We start from the raw sequence: 19,515 nt of genomic DNA, 5'->3' as shown, positions 1-19,515 counted from the left end.
AGATGATATTTTATGATTTATGTGTCCCTCTTTTCTCTTTGTGTAGTTGACCAAATGTTTTGGGAAGTTATGCAGTTGAGAAAAGAGATGTCATTGGCAAAGCTGGGCTATTTCAAAGAGGAACTCTGATGTTCTGCCTGGGACCATCCATGAACCTCCCTGAAGACTTGGAAAATGGCTGAATATTTTTACGGTTACTTGATATTTATTTCCAAGGAGCGGGTCCAAGACTTTTTCCCTCTTTTGCAGATTATACTAAGAAGTACTGTGATTTCTTTTTAAACTGACCTATGCTGTGTTTGCTTATTCTTTAGTTGAACACACTATAAAGAATTACAGGTGTACTAGTGATTGTAATTTATAGTTGCAAAAAATAGCTAAATAAATAAATGTTAAATTGAGTGCCCTTTTGCTTTCTTTTGTAGCTCTGACATGGTGCATAGGGTCAGTTGGATTTGAACTGTAATTTTCAAACTGTGCAGCAGCCTATGAAGGACAAGGAAGAAGGTTAAGTGGACAGGATCGCCTTCCTCCCACTACGCCCACTAGCATGACTCGATTTTTGTCTGTTTTATACATTAGGATTAAAAGAAAAGACTTTATTTAAAGAAAGACTTCTGAAAAGAAAGTTATCTGTTTTAATCATTCGGTTCTAATTTAAAGAATCCCATTGTTGTGGTGATTAATTTAAATATATCAGGTAGAAGACAGTCACATTTTATCCTAGAGATGCATTCTTTGGCATCTTGATGTAATGTGTCTATACTTCATATTCGTTGAGCACTTTGTAATCATTGAAAGGACATAAAGATAAATTGATATGATGTGTCCTCCAGGGAGTTGTAAGGAAGGTGGATTGAAAGAGTGATACCTGCAAAGGATTGATCATAGAACTTCTTGATTTATAAATTTCAAATTATAAAACAGAAATTGTATGGAGAAACTAAGTGTAAATAGTTTCATGATGCATGCATGCATGCTAAGTCACTTTAGTCGTGTCTGACTCCTTGTGACTCCACGGACCATAGTCTGTCTACCAGGCTCCTCTATCCATGGAGTTCTCCAGGCAAGAATACTGGAGTTTCCTTGCCCTCCTCCAGGGGGTGTTCCTGACCCAAGGATCAAACATGCATCTCTTACATTTCCTGCATATAGTAAGCACAGAAAAGCAAAAGGAAACAAGAAACTACTTTAGTGTCTCCATCTAGTGAAAGCTACTCCATATTTTTGAAGAATAGATTTTCAGATATTTTCTACATATATACATTTCTGAAACAAAAAGTGGACTTTTTTTTTTTACTTAAATATTCTACAAAGCTGAATCACTGTAAGGTTTTGATTTAGGATGTTAGCATAGTTTAATTAATCGTGTTTGGAGATTACTATTCCCAGCTCAAGAATATGAAATTGAAAATGAAATTTGAAACTAGAATTTCATGTCTTGATAGTTACTCTAATGTGAGGACATAATAAACGTTCTCTCAGACTTTCGAAGCTTCAAAAGATTTTTCCACCCAAAGATGCAAATTAAAAACACTTTTGAAGAAAATACTAAAAAGAGAAACAAATCCAGGAGATGCTTGAGATTTGAGATGAAAAGTGATAGCTTATTGATAACTTAAAAAGAATTAAAAAATAAAGGTAAAGAAAAACATTGAATTTCAAGTATATTCATAACAATTTAGAACTGAAATTCTTCACAGTATCAACACAGAATGGGAGATGACCAAAGAATATGAGAATATATTAAAGTTCTCATGTTGTTAGATGAAAGATGGAATTACCAGTTAAAAGTGAAAGGCCAAAAAAAGACCAAGTAGAGAACCAAATAGTATGATATGGAAATAAAAGGTAAGATGAGAAAAACCCACTAGTAAGAAGATAATCAAATTGGATTAAAATATACTAAACAAAACATAAGGACATGGAAAAGTTAGAATAAAAGAATGGGAAAATGTAATCAGGAAAATACTAAAAGAAAGCTAGTGTGATTATACAGACAAAACAGATGCCATTAAGACAAAAGCATTATTATAAATAGAGGTTCTAGATAAAGCTAAAAATTTAGTGCACTGAGAAGACTTAATGAGAAAATAGAAATGATAGAAATTTAAAAATACTAAGAGCTAACTAATAATATCAGAACCTACAAGGATGCAGAGAAAGGCTTCAAGGAAAAGTCTGTAGCTTTAAATCTTTACTTACATTTTATTTTTTTTATTTTTTATTTTTTTTTTTAATTTTAAAATCTTTAATTCTTACATGCATTCCCAAACATGACCCCCCCTCCCACCTCCCTCCCCACAACATCTCTCTGGGTCATCCCCATGCACCAGCCCCAAGCATGCTGCACCCTACGTCAGACATGGACTGGCGATTCAATTCTTACATGATAGTATACATGTTAGAATTCCCATTCTCCCAAATCATCCCACCCTCTCCCTCTCCCTCTGAGTCCAAAAGTCCGTTATACACATCTGTGTCTTTTTTCCTGTCTTGCATACAGGGTCGTCATTGCCATCTTCCTAAATCCCATATATATGTGTTAGTATACTGTATTGGTGTTTTTCTTTCTGGCTTACTTCACTCTGTATAATTGGCTCCAGTTTCATCCATCTCATCAGAACTGATTCAAATGAATTCTTTTTGACGGCTGAGTAATACTCCATTGTGTATATGTACCACAGCTTTCTTATCTATTCATCTGCTGATGGACATCTAGGTTGTTTCCATGTCCTGGCTATTATAAACAGTGCTGTGATGAACATTGGGGTACATGTGTCTCTTTCAATTCTGGTTTCCTCGGTGTGTATGCCCAGCAGTGGGATTGCTGGGTCATAAGGTAGTTCTATTTGCAATTTTTTAAGGAATCTCCACACTGTTCTCCATAGTGGCTGTACTAGTTTGCATTCCCACCAACAGTGTAGGAGGGTTCCCTTTTCTCCACACCCTCTCCAGCATTTATTGCTTGCAGACTTTTGGATCGCAGCCATTCTGACTGGTGTGAAGTGGTACCTCATTGTGGTTTTGATTTGCATTTCTCTAATAATGAGTGATGTTGAGCATCTTTTCATGTGTTTGTTAGCCATCCGTATGTCGTCTTTGGAGAAATGTCTATTTAGTTCTTTGGCCCATTTTTTGATTGGGTCGTTTATTTTTCTGGAATTGAGCTGCATAAGTTGCTTGTATATTTTTGAGATTAGTTGTTTGTCAGTTGCTTCATTTGCTATTATTTTCTCCCATTCAGAAGGCTGTCTCTTCACCTTGCTTATATTTTCCTTTGTTGTGCAGAAGCTTTTAATTTTAATTAGATCCCATTTGTTTATTTTTGCTTTTATTTCCAGAATTCTGGGAGATGGATCATAGAGGATCCTGCTGTGATTTATGTCTGAGAGTGTTTTGCCTATATTCTCCTCTAGGAGTTTTATAGTTTCTGGTCTTACATTTAGATCTTTAATCCATTTTGAGTTTATTTTTGTGTGCGGTGTTAGAAAGTGATCTAGTTTCATTCTTTTACAAGTGGTTGACCAGTTTTCCCAGCACCACATTTTAAAAATGAGCTAGGTGTCCTGTTAAAGAAACTATTCAAGAATAGGATGAAGGAGATAAGAGCAGAAATAGAATGCAGTAGAGGATCATCTAAGCCACTGAGTCTTTGAAAAGATGAACAAAACAAATTTATAGCAATATCCTGAAGAAAAAAAGAAAATGCCAAATAACCCGTAATGGGAATGAAAAGGTGTATGTCACTACAGACACTAAAAGTGGAAATAAGTAGGTACTGGACGCTGTTATTTTAGTTGCCGAGTCACGTCTGACTCTTTGCAACCCCATGAACTGTAGCTCGCCAAGCTCCTCTGTCCATGGGATTTCCCAGGCAGGAATACCAGAGTAGGTTGCCATTTCCTTCTCTAGGAGATACTCTGACCCAGGGATCAAACCCACGTCTCCTGTGTTGCAGACAGGTTCTTTACTACTGAGCCACCGGGGAAGCCTATACTGGATATACAAGTCTAAATTCAGTGGTAAGGTCAGATCAGGAGATAAGTTTGGGTGTAGTTAGCCATGAGAGCTTTGGGGATACTTGGAAGTCAGAGAAATATGGTGCTGAGCCCTGAGTTACTATGACAGGGAGAGGAAAAGCCTGGAAGAAGACTGACTACAGAGGAGCTAATTGGAATAAAAGGCAGAGGAGAGGGAAGATTGGGGTGCTGATCAGTGACCTAGGTTCATGAGAGTATTTCTACCCAGAATTTAATTGCCCTGATTACCAATTCTGAAAAAAGATTTTTTTGATAAGTTCAGAGCTGGGGAGAGCGCCTAGCCCAGTGAAGAGAACTCTGGATTGGGAGTTGCTCAGAAGACCTACATTCTGGTCCAGGCTTGGGTCTGCAAAAACTGGAAAGTTAGGCAGGTGGCCATTCCTCTCTGGCCTCCTCTGTAAAGCTGGATCGGCTGTTGTCCAAGTTTTCTCCCAGCTCTAACAGCCCACAGCCTTTAACTAAACATCTACATTGAAAGAATAAAGATTTTGTTCCGTCCTGAAAAGAACTTGCAACCACCTACTTACCCACTTCCACCACCACCACCTTGTGAATCCTGTGTGTTTTTGTTGCATGCACCCAGAGTCTAAAATGGGTCTGATTTTGTTCAGCTTTTATTTTCAAAGATTTTCTTCATTGGATTTTTCCCTACATAGATTCTTCCCCCCATATGACACAACGTTTAAAACAGAGAGCTGATTCACTTTTCTGTACAGTAGAAACTAACATGATGTTGTAAAGCAACTATACTCCAATAAAAATTAATTTAAAAACCAGAGTCCAAAGCAGTATGAATTTGTGCTAGAAAATGATTTTTTATTTTCCTCATGGGATGCCATACACCTTAATAGCTGATTTTCTTGTCTTTGTTGTGTGGACAAAGACCTAGTAGTGTCTATAATTGTGTGTAGAACTGCTAGAAAGAGAATTCCTCCACACGTTGGTTCATTCATTCATCCACACATCTCTGAGAGTCTTGTATGTATCAGAAGCTGCTGTAGGTATGGCAGGTACCGCAGTGAGCAAGACAGACAAGGTCTCAGTTCTCATGGAGCTTTCAGTAGTAAGAAATGGACAAAAAGACAAATGTTCAAAGATTGGACACGTCCCCTATAATTAAAATGGGATAATGGCTAGAGGGAATGGATGACCACTTCATATTAGGTGGTGTGGAAAGGCCACATTTAGGACTTGGCATTTTTAGGTGAGGCTGTGAGGAGATCCAGTCTTGAGTGGAGAGTGTTTTAAAGCTGGTGTTAACCCCTGAGGAAGAAATGAAAAAACGGCAAGGAGAGCTAGTGTGCAGTTGGTGGTAGGAAGAGCGGTGAGAGAGAAGAGGAGTGGGCAGTCAGACCATGCAGATCTTTGTAAGTAAGTCATGGTTGGAAATTGGGAGTTTTCTGTGACAGCTCTGGTCAGGCTCTAGCTGGCCCCTTTTCAACTCAGCTTTTAAATACTGGAATCCTCAGATTTTTGTGCTGGGCCCCTTTCTCCTTATCTGAATGTTCTTTGGATCATCTCATTTAGGCTCATGGTTTTAAAAGCTTTATATAACCATTGCTCATAACTGCATCCCCAGCCCTGGCATTATCCCTTTCCTTGCTCCAGACTCTTGTATCCATTTGCCTACTTAGCCACTCCACTTGGATTTCAAATGGGCATCTCAAATCTAACACGGCTGAACACTTCCCAGCTGCTTAAGCACAATCTAGGTCTTCTTGATTTCTCCTTTTCTGTCACCACTACTTCAGTCCATCAGCAAGTCCCATCAAGTCTCAGAAACATATCCTGGCAACATCCACTCCTCTCAATGTTCACTGTTTACACTCTGTCCAAGCCATCATCATCTTTCACCTGAATTCCTGCAATTTCTTCCTTGGTATCCTGGCTTCCACTCCTGCCCCTCTATGATTCCTGACAGCAGCCAACATGATCATTTTAAAAACAAAAATCAAAATGTCCTTTCATAGCTTCTTAGAAAAATAAATCCAAACTCAATAGGAAATCATCAAGTTTCCACAGTGGTGGTTGTTAACAGAGAAAAATGCAATAAAAATCAGGTTGAAAACAATTCATGAATCTTTTTAAAATGAAAAAAAAAAATAGAGAAGAGAAGCAAGCTTGTTAAAGAATAGAAACACCAAAGGCATCTGTCCCAGAAGTACAAGCCCACGAACACTCTGACTTCAAGAGGAGGACTGGTATGAATACAAGAACTCTGGAGCTATGGGTCTCAGGGACAGCCTTTTAAAAAATAATTTGGGGTTTCTCTGGTGGCTCAGTGGTAAAGAACCCACCTGCCAATGCAGGAGATGTGAGAGACGAGGGTTCGATCCCTAGGTCAGGAGGATCCCCTGGAGAAGGAATGGCAACCCATTCCAGATCCTTGCCTGGGAAATCCCGTGGACAGAGGAACCTGATGGGCCTCAGTCCATGAGGCCTCAAAGAGTCAGACAGCTGAGCACAGCGCAACAACACGTGCTACCACTCAAGAATGTGGACTTCGGGTTCCCTCCTTATGCTCCCTCCTTGGACCTCCCTCCCACCTCCCCCCGTCTCACCCCTCTAGGTTGTCACAGAGCACCAGGGTGAGCTTCCTGCGTTACACAGCAACTTCCCACCAGCTATCTATTTTACATATGGTAATGCGTATATTTCAATACTCTCTCTCAATTAGTCCCACCTCCGCTGTGTACATATGTCTGTTCTCTGTCTGTGTCTCTATTTCTGCCCCTGCAGAGAGGTTCATCAGTACCATTTTTCTAGATTCCATATATATAGGCTAATATACAATATTTGTTTTTCTCTTTCTGACTTACTTCACTCTGTATAACAGGCTCTGGGGTCACTCACCAAGGACAGTCTTAAGAGAGACAAGTTTCCCATCACTACATGCCCAGATTTAACCACAGCAGCTCAGCTCTGATCATTTATCTACTGGTGTTAGGAAATGTTAATACCAAACAAATCCAAGGGACAGCTACATTAGATTGCTACTCAAGATAATGAATCTCCATTAAATGTGTGCAAGATGGGATGCCTAGTAGAACTGGAAAGTCTTAGGCAATTGGAGACGTAAAGCTCAGAACTGAGGCAAAATATAGGTAATATTTATTATTCACTGTGAGGGAGAAACTTCCACTTGAATTCCAGTTGCTACCAGTTGTATTGTGCTCAGCTGTCTGCTCATTCATCAATACAGATATATTTTCTGGCCCTGCCAAAATCTTTTTCTGAATTCTTTTGAGGCTTTCCTCAAACCCTGTTGGTTATGATTTAGCCTCCAACCCAGACGTTGCCACCTGAAGGCTGAATTGTGCTTTCACACATGCATTATTAAGGGGCTTCTCTGGTGGCTCAGACAGTAAAGCGTCTGCCTGCAATGCGGGAGACCCGGGTTCGATCCCTGGGTTGGGAGATCCTCTAGAGAAGGAAATGGCAACCCACTCCAGTACTCTTGCCTGGAAAATCTCATGGATGGAGCCTGGTACAGTCCGTGGGGTCGCAAAGAGTCGGACTCGACTGAGCGACTTCACTTCCTTCCTTCACATGTTATTTGTCTTTGATAGTGTCTGTTTTATTTTGTTTCTAATGCAACATTTACAAATGTGATTTAAAACTGCGTTACCAGCTCCGCTTTTCAAGTTGACCGTTTCAAGAACCCTAAGTGCACATTCTTGAGAGGCAGCACGTGAAGGAGGTTGAGTGCCTCCACCTGCTGGCAGCTCCACCCTGAGGGTGTGTCCTCTCTGGTTTGCTCTCTGCCCCACCACCCATAATTGTCTCCTGGACACCACGGCTAAGGGTCAGTTGTCGGTTATCAGTATGCTTGCATGGTTGTTTTTGCTTATTTTGACCCATTTTACTCACTTATCTGCCTGGTCCTATAATTGAGCTTAGGACTCCAAGTCTAACCTTTGTCTCTCAGCTTGTGAAATGAAACCTGATTTGTTTCCTATCACTCATTACTCTCTGCTGACTATGTCAAGTCTCTGGGTGAACTGTTGCATAGAATCCTGAATCATCATTTGGTAGAGGATGCACTGTGCTGACTTAATTTCCAATGGCCTTCAGGAAACTTGGCTGGGAGCTTGCTTTGGAGTCTAGATTTAGCCATAGGCTACAAGTTTTAGGTGGTTCCCTGGTGGCTGAGATAGTAAAGAATCCACCTGCAATGTGGGAGACCTGGGTTCATTCCCAGGGTTGGGAAGATCCCCTGCAACCCACTCCAGTATACTTGCCTGGAGAATCGCCATGGACAGAGGAGCCTGGCCTGTTAAAGTCCATGGAGTTGCAAAGAGTTAGACACGACTGAGTGAACTAATTACAGCACACAGCACAGTGGTAAAGAACCCGCCTGCCAGTGCAGGAGACGTGAGAAACAAGGGTTTGTTCCCTGGGTTGGGAAGATCCCCTGGAGAAGGGAATGGCAACCCACTCCAGTGCTCTTGCCTGGAGAATTCCGCAGACCGAGGAGCCTGGCAGGCTATAGTCCATGGGATTAGCAACTTAGCATGAACGCACACATTTTAGACATTTAAATTCTTACTGCACCTAAAGGTAAAGAAATCCTTTTGAGAAGTCACATCTGATTTCCCCTTACTCCCCACATCCAATCAACAGCCACCTCTTCCTGGTTCTCGAGCATCTTGAGGCTTTGTTACTGCCTATCTGGATTCTGCAGTAGCATCTCAGCTGCTGTAAGTTTAGTTACTGCCCCAATCAGCACACTCTAACACAGCTTCTTTCTAAATTAGATTTAACTATATCATGTACCACACACTATCCAAATATAAAACATCAGTAGATATACTTAGAATGAATATGCATAGAATCAAATTCAGATTTAGCCAAACATTCAAAATCTATCCAAACCCTTCTTCAGCCTACTTTCCTTTTTTTTTTTCTTCTTTTCTCACTCTACCATGCATCCACAGTGACTCTAGTCTCAGTTCATGGGCTTTCTCCCCTCCAAATCACTGCTCAGTGTTTAGAGACATATCCATTGTTTAAGTCTCCTCAAATTCTAGCTCTTTATGACACTTTTACAAGTCCCTTCAGATGAAATTAATCTGTCCTGCCTCTGTTCTCTTGGGATGTTTTCCGCTGCTCTTATCAGACTCTACCTTGAATTACACAGTTCCTTGTATTTTTCTCATGCCCTGCATTTGAGCCTCGGGAGGCAGGGACCATAATTTACACATCTTTTTATTTTCTGCACCTAACAGAGAGTTTAGCACAAGTTTTCTATTTGTTTCAAATAGAAAATCTATTTCTTGAAGAACTTGATGACTTGTCCTTAAAGATATGTCCTTAAGATATCCTTAAAGATACATGATTCTAGGCCTCATTTTCTTTCTCCAGGATAAAATTAATTCTTTTGTTTTAACAGTTTATATGTGTGAAGTTTTAAAATACTTATTAAGAATCATACTCCTTACCCATACCAATTCTTACAAAAATGAAATAATATGACAAATTCAAAATGTGGGACATTCTATCAGACAATACACCAGGATTGTTAAACAAGTGTCAGTCTTATAAAAACCAACCAATAAAAATGACAAGGAGAGTGTTCTATATTTTAAGAAATGCATAACCAAAGGTAATGTAGAACCTTCCTTGGATCCTCAATAAGACAAAAAATCATAAAAGATAGTTTTGGCACAATCATGGGAATTATATACAAAATATTAGTATTAAATTAATATGACATTTCTTGGGTACAATGATAATAGTAATAATATCATGATTTATGTGGGAAAATATCCTTGTTAGGAGACATATACAGTTATTTCTGAATGAAATAACAATGTCAGCAACTTATTTTCAAATGGCTCAGCCAAAAAAAGTATATGTGTGTATATATGTGTGTGTGTGTGTGTGTGTGTGTGTGTATACGAGAGAGAGAGAGAGAGGTAGCAAGATATATATATATATATATATATATATATATATATATATATATAGAGAGAGAGAGAGAGAGAGAGAGAGAGAGAGCAAGAGAGAGAAAGCAAAAGTGGGAAAAATGTTGCTTTTGTTCGGCCACTCAGTCATGTCTGACTCTGCAACCCCATGGACTGCAGCACGCCAGCTTCCCTGTCCTTCACTATTTCCTTGAGTTTGCTCAAACTCATGTCCATCGAAACAGTGATACCATCCAATCAGCTCATCCTCTGTCATCCCCTTCTCCTCCTGCCTTCAATTTTGCCTAGCATCATGGTCTTTTCCAATGAGCTGGCTCTTTGCATCAGGTGGCCGAAGTATTGGAGCTTCAGCTTCAGCATCAGTCTTTCCAATGTGTCTTCAGGACAGATTTCCTTTTGGATTGACTGGTTTGAACTCCATGCTGTCCAAAGGAGACTCTCAAGAGTCTTCTCCAACACCACAGTTCAAAAGCACCAATTCTTTGGCACTCAGCTTTCTGTATGGTCCAACTCTCACACTGATACATGACTACTGGAAAAATCATAGCTTTGACTAGACGGACCTTTGTTGGCAAAGTGATGTCTCTACTTTTTAATATGTGTCTAACTTTGTCATAGCTTTTCTTCCAAGGAGCAAATGTCTTAATTTCATGGCTGCAGTCACAATCTGCAGTGATTTTGGAGCCCAAGAAAATAAAGTCTGTCACTGTTTCCATTGTTTTCCCATCTATTTGCCATGAAGTGATGGGACTGGATGCCATGATCTTCGTTTTTTGAATGTTCAATTTTAAGCCAGCTTTTTCACACTCCTCTTTCACTTTCATCAAGAGGCTCTTTAGTTCCTCTTTGCTTTTTTGCCATAAGGGAGGTGTCATCTGTATAACTGAGGTTATTGATATTTCTCACTGCAGTCTTGATTCCAGCTTGTGCTTCATCCAGCCTGGTATTTCACATGATGTATCCTACATATAAGTTAAATAACCAGGATGACAATACACAGCCTTCAGTTCAGTTCAGTCGCTTAGTCATGTCTGACTCTGTGACCCTGTGGACTGCAGCATGCAAGGCCTCCCTGTCCGTCATCAACTCCCGGAGTTTACTCAAACGCCTGTCCATTGAGTTGGTGATGCCATCCAACCATCTCATCCTCTGGCATCTCCTTCTCCTACCGCCTCAATCTTTCCCAACATCAGAGTCTTTTTGATGAGTCAGTTCTTCGCATCAGGTGGCCAAAATATTGGAGTTTCACCTTCAATATCAGTCCTTCCAGTGAATATTCGGGATTGATTTCCTTTAAGATGGACTGGTTAGATCTCCTTGCTGTCAAAGGGACTGTCAAGAGTCTTCTCCAACACTACAGTTCAAGAGTGTCAATTCTTCAGTACTGAGCTTTCTTTATAGTCCAACTCTCACATCCATACATGACTACTGGAAAAACCATAGCTTTGACTGGACGGACCTTTGCTGGCAAAGTAATGTCTGTGCTTTTATTTTGCTATGTTGGTCATAACTTTTCTTCCAAAGAGTAAAAGTCTTTTAACTTCATAACTGCAGTCTCCATCTGCAGTGATTTTGGAGCCCCCCAAAATACAGTCTGTCACTGTTTCCACTGTTTCCCGATCTATTTGCCATGAAGTGATGGGACCCGATGCTATGATCTTAGTTTTTTGAATGTTGAACATTAAGCCAACTTTTTCACTCTCCTCTTTCACTTTCATCAAGAGGCTCTTTAGTTTTTCGCTTTCTGCCATAAGTGTGGTGTTATCTGCATATTTGTGGTTATTGATATTTCTCCTGGTAATCTTGATTCCAGCTTGTGTTTCATCCAGCCTGGCATTTTGCATGATGTACTCTGCATATAAATTAAATACGCAGGGTGACAATATACAGCCTTGACATACTCCTTTCCCTATTTGGAAGCAGTCTATGGTCCAATGTCCAGTTCTAACTGTTGCTTCCTGACCTGTATATAAATTTCTCAATAGGCAGATCAAGTGGTCTGGTTTTCCTATCTCAGAAGTTTCCATAGTTTGTGGTGATCCACACAGACAGAGGTTTTGGCATAGTCAATAAAGCAGAAATAGATGTTTTTCTGAAACTCTCTTACTTTTTTGATAATCCAGTGGATATTGGCAATTTGATCTCTGGTTCCTCTGCCTTTTCTAAAACCAGCTTGAACATGTGGAAGTTCACGGTTCATGTATTGCTGAAGCCTGGCTTGGAGAATTTTGAGCATTTCTTTACTAGTGTGTGAGAAGAGTGCCATTGTGCAGTAGTTTGAGCATTCTTTGGCATTGCCTTTCTTTGGGATTGGAATGAAAACTGACCTTTTCCAGCCCTGTGGCCACTGCTGAGTTTTCCAAATTTGCAGGCATATTGAGTGCAACACTTTCACAGCATCATCTTTCAGGATTTGAAATAGTTCAATTGGAATTCCATCACCTCCACTAGCTTTGTTTGTAGTGATGTTTCCTAAGGCCCGCTTGACTTTGCATTCCAGGATGTCTGGCTCTAGGTGAGTGATCATACCATCATGATTATCTGGGTCATGAAGTTCTTTTTTGTATAGTTCTTCTGTGTATTCTTCCTACCTCTTCTTAATATCTTCTGCTTCTGTAAATCAATACTATTTCTGTCCTTTATCGTGCCCATCTTTGCATGAAATGTTCCCTTGGTATCTCTAATTTTCTTGAAGAGATCTCTAGTCTTTCCCATTCTATTGTTTTCCTCTATTTCTTTGCACTGATCACTGAGGATGGCTTTCTTATTTCTCCTTGCTATTCTTTGGAACTCCGCTTTCAAATGGGTATATCTTTCCTTTCCTCCTTTGCTTTTCACTTCTCTTCTTTTCACAGCTATTTGTAAGGCCTCCTCAGACAGCCATTTTGCTTTTTTGCATTTTGCGGGGATGGTCTTGATCCCTGTCTCCTGTACAATGTCACGAACCTCTGTCCGTAGTTCATCAGGCACTCTGTCTATCAGATCTAATGCCTTGAATCTATTTCTCACTTCCACTGTATAATCGTAATAGATTTGATTTAGGTCATACCTGAATAGTCTAGTGGTTTTCCCTACTTTCTTCAATTTACGTCTGAATTTGGCAATAAGGAGTTCATGATCTGAGCCACAGTCTGCTCCCAGTGTTATTTTTGCTGACTGTATAGAGCTCCTCCATCATTGGCTGCAAAGAATATAATCAATCTGATTTTACTATTTACCATCTAGTGATGTCCATGTGTAGAGTCTTCTCTTGTGTTGCTGGAAGAGGGTGTTTGCTATGACTAGTGGGTTCTCTTGGCAAAACTCTATGAGCTTTTGCCCTGCTTCATTCTGTACTCCAAGGCCAAATTTGCCTGTTACTCCAGGTGTTTCTTGACTTCCTACTTTTGTGTTCCAGTCCCCTATCTTTTTTGGTGTTAGTTCTAGAAGGCCTTGCAGGTCTTCACAGAACCTGCAGCTTCAGCTTCAGCTTCTTCAGTGTTACTGGTCAGGGAATAGACTTGGATTACCATAATATTGAATGGTTTGCCTTGGAAACGAACAGAGATCATTCTGTCGTTTTTGAGATTGCATCCAAGTACTGCATTTTGGACTCTTTTGTTGACTGTGATGGCTACTCCATTTCTTCTAAGGGATTCTTGCCCACAATAGTAGATATAATGGTCATCTGAGTTAACTTCACCTGTTCCAGTCCATTTTAGTTTGCTGATTCCTAGAATGTCAATGTTCACTCTTGCCATCTCTTGTTTGACCACTTCCAATTTGCCTCAATTCATGGACCTGACATTCCAGGTTCCTATGCAATATTGCTCTTTACAGCATCAGCACTTGCTTCTATCACCATTCACATCTACAACTGGCATTGTTTTTGCTTTGGCTCTGTCTCTTCATTCTTTCTGGAGTTATTTCTCCACTGATCTCCAGTAGCATATTGGGCACCTGCCGACCTGGGGAGTTCATCTTTCAGTGTCCTATCTTTTTGCCTTTTCATACCGTTCATGGGATTCTCAAGGCAAGAATGCTGAAGTGGTTTGCCCTTCCCTTCTCCAGTGGACCACATTGTCAGAACTCTCCACCATGACCCATTCATCTTGGGTGACCCTACATTGTGTGGCTTGTAGTTTCATTGAGTTAGACAAGGCTGTGGTCCATGTGATCAGATGGGTTAGTTTTCTATATACAGCCTTAAGGTACTCCTTTTCCAATTTGGAACCAGTCCGTTTTTCAATGTCCGGTTCTAACTGTTGCTTCTTGACCTGCATACAGATTTCTCAGGAGGCAGGTAAGGTGGTCTGGTATTCCCATCTCTTCAAGAATTTTCCAGTTTGTTGTGATCCACACAGTGAAATGTTTTAGTGCAGTTAATGAAGCAGAAATAACTGTTTTCTGAATTCCCTTGATTTTTTTTTTTTTTTTATGATCCAACAGATGTTGGCTGTTTGATCTCTGTTTCCTCTGCCTTTTCTAAATCCAGCTTGTACATCTGGAAGTTCTTTATTCACATACTGTTGAAGGTTAGCTTGAAGGATTTTGAGCATTATCTTGCTAGCATGTGAAATGAGTACAAATTGTGCAGTAGTTTGGACGTTCTTTGCCATTGCCCTTCTTTGGGATTAGAATGAAAACGGACCTTTTCCAGTCCTGTGGCCATTGGTGTGGTTTTCAAATTTGTTGGCATATTGAGTACAACACTTTAACAGCATCATCTTTTAGGATTTGAAATAGCTCAGCTGGAACTCCATCACCTCCACCAGCTTTGTTCATAATAATGCTTCCTAAGGCCCACTTGATTTCACACTCTAGGATATCTGGCTCTAGGTGAGTGATCACACCATTGTGGTTATCCAGGTTATTAAGACTTTTTTTTCTGTGTAATTCTGTGTATTTCTGTCAGTTCTTATTAATATCTTCTGCTTCTGTTAGGTACATATCATCTCTGTCCTTTTACCCATCTTTGCATGAAATGTTCCCTTGGTATCTCTGATTTTCTTGAATCGATCTCTAGTCTTTCCCATTCTATTGTTTTCCTCTGTTTCTTTGCATTGTTCACTTATGAGGCCTTTCTTAGGTGAACAATAAGGGAAAATATTAGTAATTACTAAATATAGCTGAAGAATATAGGGTATTTCATTATACTACTCTTTCAGTTTCTCTATAGGTTAGAAACTTTCAAAATAAACTTAGGGAAAAAGGAAGAAGCCGAAATACCTGGTTTAATTTCCTAACTATGTTCTTTTTTATCTAATAATAGAGAAGTTAATAGCTAAGCAATGAAAACAAAACAGTTATTTGGGTATAACTTTATATTTAGGAATATAACCAGCTAACAGTCAGTCATGTACTTAGCTGTAAGAGTTACAGAATCAGAAATAAAGTTTTATTGCTCATTAGAGAGACTTCTCATATTTTATGGCTTATACTTTCTAAGGAAATAAGCTGGAGGAAATGGACTAGGTGTGTATTAAGGAATTTAAGTTTGCACTATGCGTAGATATGGAAATATTTAACAAACCCTAACTTTTCTTTTTTACAAGTCTTCATGTCTATGAAAGTGATTATATTGATTTGTCCCCTTTTTCTAGGTAAAAAGAAAAAATCAACTGTATCTTTGCTTAGTTGTAGCTAAATTGATCTGGTTGATAGAGGCAGAGATATAAATATATTGGTGTAAAAGGACACATAGGAGATAAGACTATGTATTTATTGCCCATTTATGTAATTACATGTGTCACCGAGGACAAAGGTCTTTAAAACAAAGACAAAAGGCAGAGTAGAAGCAGTTCTGTATAGTAAGATAGATGGACTTGCTACCACTTCCCTCTTCATGAATTTTCCTTCTGCATGCTTTCATATCCTTCTGGCTATATAATCACATTTGAAAACCTGACCATCTTTTTGGGCACAGTTCAATGGCTGAAGAGATGCTTCACTCCAGTAAAAAGAAAATGAAAAATTTTCAAGAGCATTCATAGGCTTCGAGCCAAGAGGAGAGCACTTCGTTCCTGAGATCTGGTAGTTGTTCCACGAGGAAGTAACAGCCGAGACCAAGTACCATGGATGTGGTAGGCGAAAACGAGGCCCTGCAACAGTTCTTTGAAGGTAAGAGGCCTGTTTTCAACACCTGGGAGGTGACATTGCTTACAATCACTGTTTCACCTTTTTGGAATTCACTTAAACTTGGCTTTCAAAGAAATAAAATTGTACTAACTGTTCTAAAGTCAGAAGTTCAGGTTTGTTGTGTTTGTAGCAAAAAAATCAGTGGTGTAGATAGTGATTTTTTTTAAATTCAGGATTTCCACCTTATAGTTTGGTTATTAAAAGAATCAAGATGTCAGCATTTCTATGTTACTAGAATTTGTCCCTGTCCTGTGCTAGATTTTTTTCCAATCCCTATGTTTCATAAAGCTAGAAAGATATTTACTACTTACTTCTAAATAAGATACTACTTTTCTTACTTCTAAAATTATTGAATATAGCACAACAAAGATGTCAACGTTTACTAAAGACATTTTTTCTCTTGGTATAATTAAATACAAAACAGCCTAACAGCAAAGAAGCACCTCTTTCCCCATTTCCATCTGTGTTTTTCAAAATATGTACTTAAAAAATATGTAACTATTGAATGATGGTTTGTATTTGAGGGTAAGTATCTTTTTCCCCAAGGGGAGGCTTACTATATGATATGGTTTCACAGATTTTCTTTTTTCTAAACACCTGAAATGGTGGTGGCACTTCTCATATTTAGTTAGGTTGATATTCTCATGATGGGTCCACTGAAAATGTCAGCAAGGCCTTGCCTTCGTGTGACATCTTTTAGGGAGCCACTGGGAGCCGCACACTAGTGCAGCTAGAGCTCCTTATCAGTTAGCCATGCTCAGACTTCCATGGGACAGGAAATGTGGCCAAAGCTTTTGCACATTTGCAGGTATTTCCCAGGAGAGAGTATGAGAATAATTGAGGGCAGACCTGCTCGCTCACAGAATCCCAAGGGTAGTTAGCAGCATATTGAGAAAGAGCTTTTGGCATTTCTTGTGATTAGTAAAGTGCCTGACAAATACTAGACGTTTAAAGGTTGAATGACCATATTGTGTCAAACACTAAAGAGTGTTTCTACCAAAGAAACAGTGAGATTCTAGATCACTATCAGAAGGCATTAGCACAGTACAGTAGGTCCAATGGCTTGAATTTTGCCAGATGGGGCAAGCAAAATATAGGACCTAGAGAAGTATTGTGTTATTCTATATCTATAGTCTATCTCATTATATTATATTCTATCTCCGACAGTGTCCAAGTCAATGTGTCCACTTGGGTCACACAGTAGGTACAATAATGTGGCTCAATTGTTGTCATCTGATTTTATATCTTATGCAACTTTCATTTGAATAGAGTAGCAAGCTCTGAGCTACAGTTATATCTGCTTTATTTTAGAGAAGCCATTCATTTTATAAAAGCGCAAACCCTACCTACTTTCATTCCAGAGCTGGAGAAGACCTGAAAAGTTCATCTGGTCTACCTTCTGGTTTTTGGTAGTGCTGTCATACCTATAGGGTCATTATGTTGTCCTTGTTCATGCTATTTTCTGAAGTCTTTGGAGATATAGTTTCCACAAATCCTCTCTATAGCTGGTTACAAAAATCCGATTATTATTATTGTAACTTTCTTAGCCTGAACTAAACTTGGGCTCCTTTTGGAGACTTTTTAACTGGGGAGGAGTAATTTCTCCATGGAAAGAGAATAAAATTTTCAGTGTTTTCTTACATTATCTTTGAATGAATAGATTGAGAAGATGGTGAACTTTGAAATAAAAAATAGAAGTAGTAATTTAAGTGATTCCCCTCCCCTTGAAAATCACAGGGCTGGTTGTTAATTTTTTATTACCTATTCAGCAAATATCTATCACTGACTGTATGCCAAGTCCAACTTGAAAGCCTCTTTGAAATCACCTCTTTGAAAGCCTGTAGGGCTTTGAAGAATTTCCCTTAGATTAAGATTTCCTTTCTCAAATATTCCTTAGAATGAGGAGAGCAAAATTGGATATGCTATTCTCATGAGGAGGGCCAGTTATATGTTGTTCTCCTGTTTATGTATCATCTTCCAATTAAGTACAGTCTCGTATAAAAAACCAAGGTCTGAAAACAAGAAAAGTTTTCTTAATTTGTTACCCACCTGAAAGCTAAGTTTTCGTTTCCTTAAACTCTTTGTTCTAATAAACTGAATCCTAAATAATATATTTTTCCTTATGAACACTTTTGTATTAAAAAGTATCTGGACTGACAATATCATTGTGAATTAAATGACCTTGAACGTCAGAGTTCATGCTGATTATGCTAAATCTTTACCATGTGTCTCAGGAAAATGACAAGAACAAAGAGTGGTTCTAGGCAACTGGCAGGCCTCATTTTATTGCCTGCCAGTGACGCAATAAGTAGGCCCATCAACTAAAGCAGAAGAGGTGGATCACATTCTCCAGGGATCTCGACATCCACTGGAAGCTCAGATATTAAGTGAAATATTTGGTTTTTTAATAAAGCTGATATCACTGCGAGAGAAAAGTTGGCAGAGGAGAGGCACATTTTTTTATGTATAACAACCAAAAGTTGATTATAACTTAAATTAGTGGTGAATTAGTTAAATATATTATAGTTCTTTTATATAATGGAATATTTTGTAGTTAGTAAAAATGATGATGATAACGAAAATGTTCATGATATAAAGCAGAAACATGGGTTAAAATTTGGTATATTATAATTATACATATATATTTCTAGAACAGAGTTTATTTAAATTGACCTGAAAAGAGTTACTATATATACACATATGCATGCACATATTCACTTTCACTTTTCACTTTCATGCAATAGAGAAGGAAATGGCAACCCACTCCAGTGTTCTTGCCTGGACAATCCCAGGGACAAGGGAGCCTGGTGGGCTGCCGTCTATGGGGTCGCACAGAGTCGGACACGACTGAAGCGACTTAGCAGCAGCAGCAGCAGCAGCAGCAGCATACTATATATACACACACGCACATATACATGGTAACAACTGGATGATTACACTACAAGTATTAGCAGTTGTTGTCTCTTAGCAGCAGGAATATTGAGATTTTTAGTTTCTTCTTTATTATCTCAGTGCTTCAAGCTTGGAATGTGCTATGTCACAGGTAATCTTAAATAAAGGGCATTGGATTTAATTCCACAAAACTCTTCTGTTAGAGTTTCTATTTTGCATGAAGAAAAATTGTAAAAGACATTAACATGGATGAAAAAAAGATTACTAGGTATCTTCCACAGAAAACTATGCCTGCACCATGTCCTCTGGGCTATCAAATTCTATGGGATTTTCACCTTTTACTGTTTTGGAGCTATTCTGAAACTCTGTAAATTGTAGATAATTGATATCAATGCAATGAATTTTGTCTAGATATGTAAATCAATTATCTCCATTTGGGGATCTATAGTTTCAGTAGAGTTTCAGTGGAGCAGGAAATGGCAGCCCGCTCCAATATTTTTGCCTGGGAAATCCCATGGACAGAGGAGCCTGGCAGG

General features: G+C 39.0%; 2 protein-coding genes across 8 annotated transcripts in view; both read left to right on the top strand.

Moving 5' to 3' along the window:
* Positions 1 to 401, top strand: part of RAB3IP (RAB3A interacting protein) — a 66,636-nt gene extending 66,235 nt beyond the window's left edge. For all 7 annotated transcript variants that reach the window (XR_011255940.1, XM_069584678.1, XM_069584680.1 and 4 more), the window contains one exon: positions 47 to 401. Coding sequence is in view for 6 of the 7 variants with exons in the window: in XM_069584678.1 (XP_069440779.1) it covers positions 47 to 129 (83 nt within the window). In the remaining variant the exon portion in view is untranslated. The remainder of the gene's footprint in view (positions 1 to 46) is intronic.
* Positions 402 to 14,794: 14,393 nt separating this feature from the next.
* The window catches only part of MYRFL (myelin regulatory factor like), a 122,256-nt gene continuing 117,535 nt past the window's right edge, over positions 14,795 to 19,515 (top strand). Inside the window, exon 1 of the mRNA XM_069584663.1 lies at positions 14,795 to 16,069. Within this exon, the coding sequence (XP_069440764.1) occupies positions 16,024 to 16,069 (46 nt within the window). The 5' untranslated portion in view covers positions 14,795 to 16,023. The remainder of the gene's footprint in view (positions 16,070 to 19,515) is intronic.

Source organism: Ovis canadensis, chromosome 3 (genome assembly GCF_042477335.2).
Source record: "Ovis canadensis isolate MfBH-ARS-UI-01 breed Bighorn chromosome 3, ARS-UI_OviCan_v2, whole genome shotgun sequence".
NCBI classification, from domain to species: domain Eukaryota; kingdom Metazoa; phylum Chordata; class Mammalia; order Artiodactyla; family Bovidae; genus Ovis; species Ovis canadensis.
The sequence above is the reverse complement of the archived record's forward strand: the minus strand, read 5'-3'. Positions and strand labels throughout refer to the sequence as shown.